The 11,472-nt window shown below is 48.4% G+C and overlaps 1 protein-coding gene across 3 annotated transcripts; it reads left to right on the top strand.

The window, feature by feature from the left end:
- Positions 1-1,407: 1,407 nt before the first annotated feature.
- On the top strand, positions 1,408-11,425 carry GPHA2 (glycoprotein hormone subunit alpha 2; the record flags this gene model as incomplete). Of its 3 annotated transcripts, none has more annotated exons than XM_083478036.1 (4): positions 1,408-2,028; positions 7,355-7,465; positions 8,512-8,696; positions 10,957-11,425. In XM_083478036.1, the coding sequence occupies 4 exons, from the start codon at positions 1,902-1,904 to the stop codon at positions 11,056-11,058; spliced, it is 525 nt and encodes a 174-aa protein (XP_083334162.1). In that variant the 3' UTR covers positions 11,059-11,425. The 3 variants fall into 3 exon arrangements, with proteins under 3 accessions (XP_083334162.1, XP_083334164.1, XP_083334163.1); XM_083478038.1 differs by lacking the exon at positions 1,408-2,028 and adding an exon at positions 5,723-5,909; XM_083478037.1 differs by lacking the exon at positions 1,408-2,028 and having other exon boundaries at positions 7,333-7,465.
- Positions 11,426-11,472: the final 47 nt, after the last annotated feature.

The raw sequence follows: 11,472 nt of genomic DNA, 5'->3' as shown, positions 1-11,472 counted from the left end.
CAATCTTCTCTAAACATATATTCTTCTTATTCTGACTTTCGGGGTTGGTGTGTTGTGCGATAAGCACAGAGAGTACAATGAGATTGAGTGTTTGGCGGGGAGGCTCGGTTAATTTCACTGTACACAGGTTGTACATTAACAATAAAGGTATTATTATTATTATTATTATTAGTAGTAGTAGTAGTAGTATTAGTATTAGTATTAGTATTAGTATTAGTATTAGTATTAGTATTTTCTTATTCTATATGTCAAGTCTGCAAACTGCATATTCTGTCAGCTTAAGTTGCCATTCTTCTTTAGTTGGGACCTCACTCATTTTCCATTTCTGGGCTAACAAAACACGGGTCACAATAGTGGCATATTATTATTATTATTATTATTATTACAGTATTATTATTATTATGCCGATGAAAATTCATTGGCATTTTTAGTCTCCATTTCTCATATTTCCCATTTTGGCATGCAATTTTACCACACATTTGGTGCAGAACTCTCCCCTCAATATACACCCCTAATATACATAAGATATGGTTTTATTAACACACACACACATATATATGCCACCTGAGGCTAGGATAGAGGTGCTCACAGAATCAACAACCCAACAGATTTTGCATCCTCCTTAGGGTTCCAGGAGAGCCTCAAAGTCTAGCACAGAGCAGAGATGCCTCTGTGTCTCCAACTTCCAGCATCAGCCCAACACTTGCGTACAACCCTTCCCTACACAGAATCATAGCTTGGCCTATTGTTCACCACCCTAGGAGGATGTTGGCATCCAGCCAGATGAGGTGGGAAAAGGCCCACCCATTTGTCTCTATGGCAACAAGGCAACCTCATTTAGATGCTGTGAGAAGCACTTAACTGGCCGGCAGCTATGGCCATTATCTTACAAAGAAACATTTCTAATCATTGCCTCTCCTACAACAGACCCTCCAAGTGTCCCTATTTTCCAGGGGCAGTCCCGGATTTACAGAAGCTATCCCGGTTTCTTATTTGATCCTGAAACGTCCCGCATTTCCTTAGGACGTCCCTATTTTAATTGGAGAAACGTTGGAGGGTATGGAGTTATGCGACCCCTGAGCCAAGAAGATAAGTAACTATACAACCTTTAGAAGACGTCTGAAGGCAACCCTGTACAATGGTACCTCGGTTTAAGAACAGTCCGGTTTAAGAAAAATTTGGTTTACAAACTCCTCAAAACTGGAAATAGTGTCTTGGTTTGAGAACTTTACCTCAGTCTAAGAACGGAATCCGAACTGTGGAAAGGCACTGTCGGCGGGAGGCCTCAATAGGGAAAGTGCACCTTGGTTTAAGAACGGTTTCGATTTAAGAATGGACTTCCGGAACGGATTAAGTATGTAAACTGAGGTACTACTGTATAGTTCTTTTAATGTTTGTGTGTGTGTGTGTGTGTGTGTTGAAAGCTGCCCAGAGTGGCTGGGGCAACCCAGTCAGATTGATAGGGTAATAATAATAATAATAATAATAATAATAATAATAATAATAATGGAATAGGACATCGCCATTTTCATCTGAGAAATGTTGGAGGGTATGCTACTGGATCCAATGAAGTGGAATGTCAGAAGAATCAGGACAGTTTTTCAAAGTCTGATAGTTATATATACTTCCAGACCCCTCCTGCCACCCCCTTGCGCCCCCAGGTAACCCCCCATGGGACAGTAGCACCCACTTTTAAAGTGCCGTGGTTGAGCACCTGCCTGGCCTTTGGAAGAAAAAGAGGGGGGGAGGGGGAGGGATGCATGCATGTATTTGAGATGTTCTTGCTGCACTCTGCCCTTTCTTCCCTTCAGGCAGTTTTGGAACCAGCGGATTTGTGGATTTGACAGCCTTCAGCTTTTCTGACTGAGCAATTCCATCAGAAGCGCTCAAGGAACCAAACAATGGGTGGCTTATCTTTTGCTCTGGAGGCACTGTGGAAAAAGCGGGGCAAGCCTCTCTGGCACACAAAGGCCCTTCAGTCTCCTGTTCTTCAGCTGGATAGAGCAAGTCTTCTCTCGCCCAGGGCAGGTGAGTGGAAACTCCCAAGAGGAGAAGGAGGAGGAACTGCCTTGTCTGGCTGAAGAGCCCAGCCTCCACCAAGGCCGAAAAGGCAAGCCACTGGACCTAGATGGGTGGTGCACAGCACTGATTTTCTGCCCCACCAAGGGAAGCCAGTTACTGGGCAAAGCAGATTTGGACTTGAAACCTGGGTGCATGAATGCAATTCACCGCTGCAGTGCTTGTTAAAGCATGTATAAAAAGGTAAAGGGACCCCTGACCATTCGGTCCAGTCGTGGCCGACTCTGGGATTGCAGCACTCATCTCGCTTTATTGGCCAAGGGAGCCGGCGTACAGCTTCCGGGTCATGTGGCCAGCATGACTAAGCTGCTTCTGGCGAACCAGAGCAGCGCACGGAAACGCCGTTTACCTTCCCACCAGAGCGGTACCTATTTATCTACTTGCACTTTGATGTGCTTTCGAACTGCTAGGTTGGCAGGAGCAGGGACCAAGCAACGGGAGCTCACCCCGTCGTGGGGATTCGAACTGCCAACCTTCTGATCGGCAAGTCCTAGGCTCTGTGGTTTAACCCACAGCACCACCCACAACCCTATACATGTATACTTAGCATGTATACTTAGCAGTAAAGTCTCATGCCAATGACAGAGCACACTCTCTGCATACAGACTTTTTCCCTGCCCAGAGATTAGATAAATGCTGCCAGTCAGAGCAGGCAAGCAGGCAGTACAGAGGTAGGAGGACCAACATGCTCCATGAAGGCAGCTTCTCTTGGCAGTTAAAGGATTCCAGTTTGACTCCAATTATGCTTGCGATACCCTTAACATGTCCCTGAAATGCCCCAGCAAGATACAAAGAGGATTGAATGGGCTACAAAATTTATTTATTTATTTATTAAATTTATAAATGAACAAAGAGACAATTCATTTAGGGAAGGTCATAGCTCAATGGCAAAAGAACCCAAGCTCTGCATGCACAAGATCACTGGTTCAATCCCAGTACCTCCAGTTCGAAAGATCCGGTAGGAATTGATGGGAATGGCCTCTGCCTGAGCTGCTGCCTGTCAGAGCAGACAATATTGGGGTTGACTAGACCAAGAGTCTGACCTGGTAGAAGGTGACTTCCTAGAGCAATGGTTCCCAAACTTTTTCCAGCCGCTGCCCCTTCGGTTTCATAAGACCCATCCCCAGTGGCCCCTTACCCTACCCTGTAAAAAGCACGATGCGGAATAGTATCTTGCATGAACCGTCTAGGAAGACAATAACTCAATAGCGTTCAAATCAGGAACAATTTAATTGCACATTTGTACAAAATCCAGGTAAATTCCACCAAACAGATTAACTTGATGCAATGATAATACCAGCTTTTCAAAGCCTTATAGTCATTCATACTTCTAGGCAGGAGCTGGAAAGATTGACACCCCCTCCCAAGGGCGCAAGCCCGGAATTGGGGGCGGGGGGCACAAAATTGTGCCTCTCCACTCTGGCTGGGAGTAGCCAGGAGCCCACCTACTTTGCCATGTGCTCCTTCGCTCCTCCAAATGACCAACATCTCCTTGCCAAGGGTGCAAGGGAGCCTACATATGTTCCTGCTTCTAGCACCTTCTAGCACCCTTGCTGCCCCCTTGCTTCTTAGAGACCCCCCCCCCCCGAATTCCACTGCCACCCAGGGGGTGGTACCCTCACTTTGGGAGCTATTCACTGTCTTAGGCGCCATCTCTGTCATTTTTTTCCAGCACCTACTGAAGACCTTCCTCTCCCAACGAGCCCTTTAAGTGTGGATCTTGACTCTTGTCTGCACCTGTCCTGGGATTGTTTTTATTAGTATTATTTCATCGCTTGTTGTTCGATGCCCTCTTCTCCTTTGGGGAGAAGGAGGGCATATAAATTCAATAAATAAATGTTGCTGCAGACCTGATAGTCACAATCCAGCAGCATCTCTGCGAGGGTCCTCCTGGGTGGAGCAAGAGCCTTGTGTCCTGGAATAACCTCAACATCAAAATGGATAAAGCACCGCTCGAGAGGGCGATTGCATCTTTGCCGAAGCAACAGAATTACCCACTTAGTGCACATAAGAGCCAGAAGACTGTCAGACCCCTTGGCAAGGAAACAGGCTGCCTTGGCGCCTGCCCGCTAGCTCAGCTCACAGAGCTTGGCCCCCAGGGGTTTCCCTTTCTGGTCCCTTGAACACCTTCAGCCTGGAGCTTCTCCTTCCTGATTCCCAGCACAGGAACAGGAGGAAGCTGCCATGTCAAACCATTGGTCCATCTAGTTCTGTGTTTCTTGCTCTGACTGGCAGCAGCTCTTCTGGGTTTCAGAGAGAGCTCTCTCCCAGCCCTCTCTGGAGATGCCAGTGAGGATTGTAGCTGGTGCCTTCAAAACACTTCCACTAAGCTATGAGCCTTCGCCTGCTGTTCCCATTGGGCAGTTTCCCCAGGAGGAGGTGGACTGGATGGGCAACAGCCACTGATGCCCCTTGTCCAAATCTGTCCACCTGTCTCCTTATGCTCACATATCCTAGAATCGTAGAGTTGGAAGGGACCCTGAGGATCATCTAGTCCAACCCCCTGCAATGCAGAAATATGCAGCTGTCCCAGATGGGGACTGAACTTGCAACCTTGGCGTTATCAGCACCATGCTCTAACCAAGTGAGCTATCCAGGTAGAGCAACAAAAACAGTTTTAAAAACCCACAGTAGACAGCAGATTTGTTTGGGGCAGCTTTTTTTTATCAGGAGGACTATAACTCAGCAGCTGAGTATTAAATTTGGGTGCAAAGGGTTCAGACCCCAATGGCAACTCCAGGCAGGGCTGGGAGTGACTCCCTGTCTGAAGCCCTGGAGAGCTGCTGCTGGTCAGAGCATGATGAACAAATATCCTGAGCTGGTATAAGGGAAGATTTGCTTCTATACAAGGCTGAGATAATTCCAGCTTTCCAGCCCTGATCCCTTGCCTTAGAGTCCTCTACCTTCTTGGGTTCCGGGGGTTCTTGTGGTGGGCATGGCAAAATGCTTATTCTGCAGCAGAAAAAAACCTGGCTGTGCTCAGAACCTCTCTGCAAGACACCTAAGCACACCCCAACATAAATGAAAGGAAGGACGGAATAGACAACACCCTCCCCGGGAAAGCCACCCCCCCCATAAAAACTTGATTTCAATTCAAACGGGCGGGCAGGGGGAGAACAAGGCCTTGATGAGTGCCAAGGGGGCTGTCAGAGAATGTCATGGTGCCAGGAGGAGATAATACTGGGGTTAGTGGACCTCCAATGAAACTCACTCATTACATTGCTAAACTATGGAACTCACTGCCACAGGAGGCAGTGAATGGCCACCACTGTCATGGTCAGAGGCAGGAAATGTTTCTGAATACAAGTTGCTGGAAACTGCAGGAGAGCGGAGGGCTCTTGTGCTCAAATCCTGCTGGTGGTATGTTTCCCTTGTGGGTGGGCCACTGTGAGTATAGGATGCTGGACTAAATGGGCCACACCTCAGCCAAGGCTCCCCCCACATTCTGTGCTTTTTCTTGCGCAGATATTCTATGTTGGGGGCGGATTGCAGGTGTTTGAGGAAGTCTAGCTAGCCAGCTGCGGGCTCGGTTACTGCAAGGCAGCAGGGCCCAGAACAGCAAAATCATTCCAGGAACTTTGAAAGGCAGACAAGTTGTGGCGCTTGGGTTTTAGTGGGGCTTCGGGCGGGCTGCTACGTGAGTGGCACCGCTTTACTTCTCCCAGTCAAGATGAAGTGGGTGGGGAGACAAGGGAGGTGGGAGCTTAAAAAGGGAAGAGCCCAGGTGAAGAGGAGAGGCAGCCACCTGAGATACAGACACCTCTCAGGACTGGAGACAAGTCAAAGTCTGCTTTGTTAGTGGACTGGAATAATTCCATCAAGGTCTGCAGGTAAGTGCATGAGCACATGGGGGCTGCTTAGGACTCAGAGCACAGTTTGCAAGGATAATCTGGGTGATGCAAACTGACCCGCAGGCAGAAACTGGGATTTTGGGCAAGCCACAGTCAGCCTTGGAGTGATGCTGCAAGGGAAAAAGGTTGCAAAATAAAGCTTAACTTTATCCACTACAGTGGTACCTCGGGTTACATACGCTTCAGGTTACAGACGCTTCAGGTTACAGACTCCACTAACCCAGAAATAGTACCTTGGGTTAAGAACTTTGCTTCAGGATGAGAACAGAAATAGTGCGGCAGCAGCAGCGGGAGGCCACATTAGCTAAAGTGGTACCTCAGGTTAAGAACAGTTTCAGGTTAAGAACAGACCTCCAGAACAAATTAAGTTCTTAACCCGAGGTACCACTGTACTTTCAATGCAGTTTATCTATGGAACTCACTGCCACACGAGTCAGTGAAGGCCAGCAACCTAGACAGCTTTAGAAGAGGATTAGACAGATTCATGGGGGTATCGATTGCTACTAGCTACATTGGCTATGCTCTGCCTCCACAGTTGGAGCAAAAAATGCTTCTGAATACCAGTTGAGAGTTGCTGGTTTCCACAAGCATCTGGTTGGCCACTGTAAGAACAGGATACTGGACTGGGTGGGCCACTGGCCTGATCCAGCAAACAAGTTCTTTTGTTCAAAACCACTTTGCACACTCAACAAGATGTGCAAACGGCACGTCCCGATTGATTGGTGCGCAAATAGACCTGGAGAGGGTGGGGCAGGGGACTTGATGCTGCAATAGGTTGCTGAGACATCACAAGCAGGTCATTGCCAGCAGCTGTTGCAGTTTTTAAAAACTTTAGTCCAAAACATCTGGGAGAAATCTACAACTCCCATTAGCCTCGGCCAAGATGACTGGGAGTTGTAGTTCAAAATGGCCATGTTGGCTGGGGGTGGTGGGAGTTTGCAGTCCAAATCATTTGGAGGGAACCAGGTGGCTTTGACGCCACAACCAGAGAAGACGGAGGGGGATAGGATAGACGTCTTCAAATATCTGAAGGGCTGTTCCATGGAGGATGGAGCAAGCTTGTTTTCTGCTGCTCCAGAGGGGAGGACCGGAACCAACAGATTCAAATGGCAAGGAAGGAAATTCCATCTAAACATTGGGAAGAACCTTCCGACGGTAAGAGCTGTTTGACAGTGGAATGGGCTTCCTCGGAAGGTAGTGGACTCTCCTTCCTTGCAGTTTTAAAAAAGAGATTAGATGGCCATCTGCCAGGGATTCTTTAGCTGTGATTTCTGCATTTCAGGGGGACAAACTAGATGACTTTTGCTTGGTCCTGTCTCACCCAACAGTCCTATGTGTGTTGTTTTGTGCACTCTCTCCCTCTCTCTCTCACACACACTGATGTTGCCTTGTGTATTTACTAATGCCAAGCCTCTCGCTTTCAGAGACCCCAGAGGCCATGCCAACTCTCCTCTCTGCCGCCGTCCTCTCGGTGCTGCTGGCCACAGGCTGCTGGACTTATGAAGCCACCCCTGGAGTCGGTTGCCACCTCCATCGTGAGCTGCAGGGCTTGGGGGTTAGGGGGGAAAGCAGCCAGTCCTCAGCAGGGGACTGTCTGCCTCCGCAAAGAAGCTGCAGGGAGGGAAGGTGTCTGGGCCCTTGCTGAGACACCCAGCCTTGTTTACTTCTCACACCTGTAGGGCCTGGCGTCCAGCGTTCCCAGGAGTCTTGCTCAATTCGCTGCGAATCCTGCCTTGCAGGGGGGGGGGTTCGACTAGATGATCCTAAGGGGGTCCCTCCCAACCCTACAATTCTGGGATTCTATAATAAAAGTTCTGGGCTGGCTCCGGCAAAGCTATGCAATTACATAGCTCAATGCAACAGCGATACCGATCCAAAGCCTCTCAGAAGCAGTGGGTTCAGTGTCATAAAGACCCACAAAAGGGTCCTTCCAGGGATTTGAGCCCTGCTGGAGATGCAAGGATCTCAGCCTGGGAAGGCAGGAGACAACAAAACAAAACAAAACAAAACTGGAAACTCTTGCTTTTTTCTTAATTGTCAAAGCAGGTTTTTGGAATCATCCTGGATTATCACCAATTATTTAGAATCCATCCTTGGTGGATAGGTTCACTATAAAATTCCCCCTGCCCCCAAAGAAAATAAAAATAAGAAAATATATCTTAAGAATTTGAGCAGATTTTGGGTTTTTTTAAAAAAAAACTCAAACAACAGCAGGAATGTTATGACCATAGGCCAATAAAAGCCCCTTCCCCCCCTTCTTTTTAAAACAGGGGTTGGGAATACTATTTGTATTGCGCCTAACTGCTGTGTGGGGTGGAGTGGGTGGTAGGGAGACTGGGGGCCAGAGGGGGCCACATCTGGCCCTGAATGAGATGGAGAACCCCAGCCCTGTTCTAAAGCAAAAGCATTCCTTCCTTTGACATGTTTTTAGGGTTGCCATGTGTCCTCCCCCCCCCAGGACGTCCTCTTTTTTCAGGGGTAAAATTTCCGTCCAGGTGGATTTCTTATATTTGCAAAAATGTCCTGTGTTCTCTTTTGCTGCCCACCCACGACTGCCCTGCTCTTCCTCCTCCTCTCCCAGCTTTCAGTGTGACCATCAAGAGTGACCCCCGAGGGAGCTGCCGCAGCAGGCAAACGGTCCAGGCCTGCGTGGGCTACTGCGAATCCAGCGCCTTCCCCTCCAAGTACTCCGTCCTCCTGGCCAGCAACTTCAAGCACAACATCACGTCCGTCTCCCAGTGCTGCACCATCGCCAAGATGCAGAAGGTGAGTGAAATGGACACCCATCTATGTAACTGGAACCTACACACACCCTGCAACTGGTTTGATGGTGGTTGCTTCATGCAAACACAGAGTTAAACTGCGGAACTCACTGCTGCAGGATGCTCGCCAACCTGGATGGCTTTAAAAGAGGAATGGGCAAATCCATGGAGAATAAGACTATTGGTGGCTTCTAGCTATGCTCTGGCTAATAATAAGAATAATCATCACAATAATTTATTATTTATACCCTGTCCATCTGGCTGGGTTTTCCTAGCCACTCTGGGTGGCTTCCAACCGAATATGAAAAACAATACAGCACCAGACATTAAAAACTTCCATAAACAGGGCCGCCTTCAGTTGTCTTTTATAAGTAAAATAGTTGCTTATTGCCTTGATATCTGCTGGGAGGGCGTTCCACAGGGTGGGTGCCACTACCGAGAAGGCCCTCTGCCTGGTTCCCTGTAGTCTCACTTCTCGCAGTGAGGGAACCATTAGAAGGCCCTTGGAGCTGGACCTCAGTGTCTGGGCTTTGCCTCCACTGCATGCCCTCCAATATTTGTTTAATTAATTAATTAATTAATTAATTAATTAATATGTTATTTATACTTTGCCCATCTGACTGGATTGCTCCAGACACTCTGGGCAGCTTCCAACTTACTAAAAATAATAAAACATTGAACATTAAAAAGAAAAAACTTCCCCATACAGGACTGCCTTCAAATGTCTTCTAAAGGCTGTAGTTACTTTTATCTCCTCGGCTCTGGGTTTGCATAATTCCATACCATCCAACATTTCTCCGCTGAAAAAAAGGAAAAGCAGGACATTCTGGGATCAAATGAGAAACTGAGACAGCTTCTGTAAATCTGGGACTATCCCTGGATAATAGGGACACCTGGAGGGTCTGCTGGCACTGTTGGGGCAGCAATGCTTTTGAGTACCAGTTGCTGGAAGCCACAGGAGGGGAGAGGGCTCTTGTGCTCGGGGGTCCTGCTTGTGGGTTTCCGAATGACATCTGGTTGGCCACTGTGAGAACAGGATGCTGGACCAGATGGAGTCCCTTTGGCCTGATCCAGCCAGCTCTTATGTTCCTATAACTAGCAATGTGGTGATGGAAAGTGTGGTGGTGGCTGCCCCAGCCCCTCCTGTTTGGTTGGTTCTGCCAGTGGAGGCAGAGAGAATGATAGGCACCAAGTCAGACCCATTGGTTCATTTAGTTCAGTGATGTCTACACTGACTGGCAGCAGCTCTCTGGGATTTCCGGCAGGAATCTCTCCCAGCCCTCCTGGGAGATGCCAGCAGGGATTGAAACTGGGACCTCCTGCTTGCAAGGCAGATGCTCTGCCACTGAGTTATGGCCCTTTCACCATATACGAAAATCTAGAGAAAGGGGTAGGTTGTATGAAACTCTGGACTAGGCTGAAGGTGAGCATTACATGGCAAAGGCCTAGTTAGAAAAGGGGCTGAAGTGGGCGGTCAGAGCAGGAAAAGCCAGGCTCCCACAGCATGGTGCTGAAAATGCCAAGGTTGCAGATTTGATCCCCGTATGAGACAGCTACATAGTCCTGCAAAGCAGGGGGTTGGACTAGATCATTGTCAGGATTGCTTCCGAATACAATTCTAGGATTTTACAATCCTAGAACTGTAGAATTTGAGGGATACCTCCAAGGGTTAATCCACGTCCGGCCCTGTGTAAGGCAGGAATCACAGCTAAATAATCCCCGACCAACGACCATCCAACCTCTGCTTAACCATCAGTGAAGGAGTGTCCACCACCTTCCAAAGTACAGCTCTTACTGTCAGAAAAGTTCTTCCTATTGTTTAGCTGGAATCTCTTTCCGTGTCAGTGCCAGTGTGGTGTAGTGGTTAAGAGTGGTAGATTCATAATCTGGTATCCCGGGTTCGCGTCTCTGCTGGGTGACCTGGGTCACACTTCTCTGAAGTCTCTCAGCTCCACTCACCTCACAGAGTGTTTGTTGTGGGGGAGGAAGGGAAAGGAGAATGTTAGCCGCTTTGAGACTCCTTAAAGGGAGTGAAAGGCGGGATATCAAGTCCAAACTCCTCCTCCTCTTCTTCTTCTTCTTCTTCTTCTTCTCTTCTTCATTTGAACCTGTATGTTCAGCTCCTTCCCTCTGGAGCAGCAGAATACAAGCGTGCTCCATCTTCCATGTGCCAGCCCTTTAGATCGTTGGAGACAGCTCTCCTTTCACCTCTTCTCTTCTCCTGGCTAAACATACCATCTTCTGCTCTTTTCTTTCTCCCACAGATAAAGGTGCATCTGCGTTGTGGGGCCACACGGCCCGAGACCATAGAAGTCTTCACAGCAAAGACTTGCCAGTGTGACGTGTGCCGCCTCTCCAGATATTAGGAAGTTGGCGGTCCCATCCCTGCTTGCGGCCTTTCTATGCTATCAATTGCCAGCTCTCACTCCCCTGGTCTCCCCCTTCCCCTCTCCCAACCAGAGTTTGCTTAATTCAAGGATGTAGCCCAGGGGCAGCTGCCTGCAGAGCCACGCTGACACCTACTACATCCCCCAAATATTGCCTCCTTACATACTTGGCAAACTAGTGAACTCAACTAGCCTGAAGGCTGCAGTGGTGGGAGAGGCCGGGGCCACTCCCCCCCCCCCATGTGGGGGCTCTGCCCCACAAGTTGCAAACGCAAGCAAGCAGAAGAAACCTTTTGTGGAAACAAGGAGGATATAAATACAACGAAATAAAATATAAAACCACAACCATGATTCTCCCAGCTCTTTTCACCGCTCAGATCTCAGAGGCATCAG

The sequence above is a fragment of the Podarcis liolepis genome, assembly GCF_965112155.1.
Source record: "Podarcis liolepis genome assembly, chromosome: 15".
NCBI lineage: Eukaryota > Metazoa > Chordata > Lepidosauria > Squamata > Lacertidae > Podarcis > Podarcis liolepis.
This window is presented reverse-complemented; position numbering and strand designations above follow the sequence as displayed.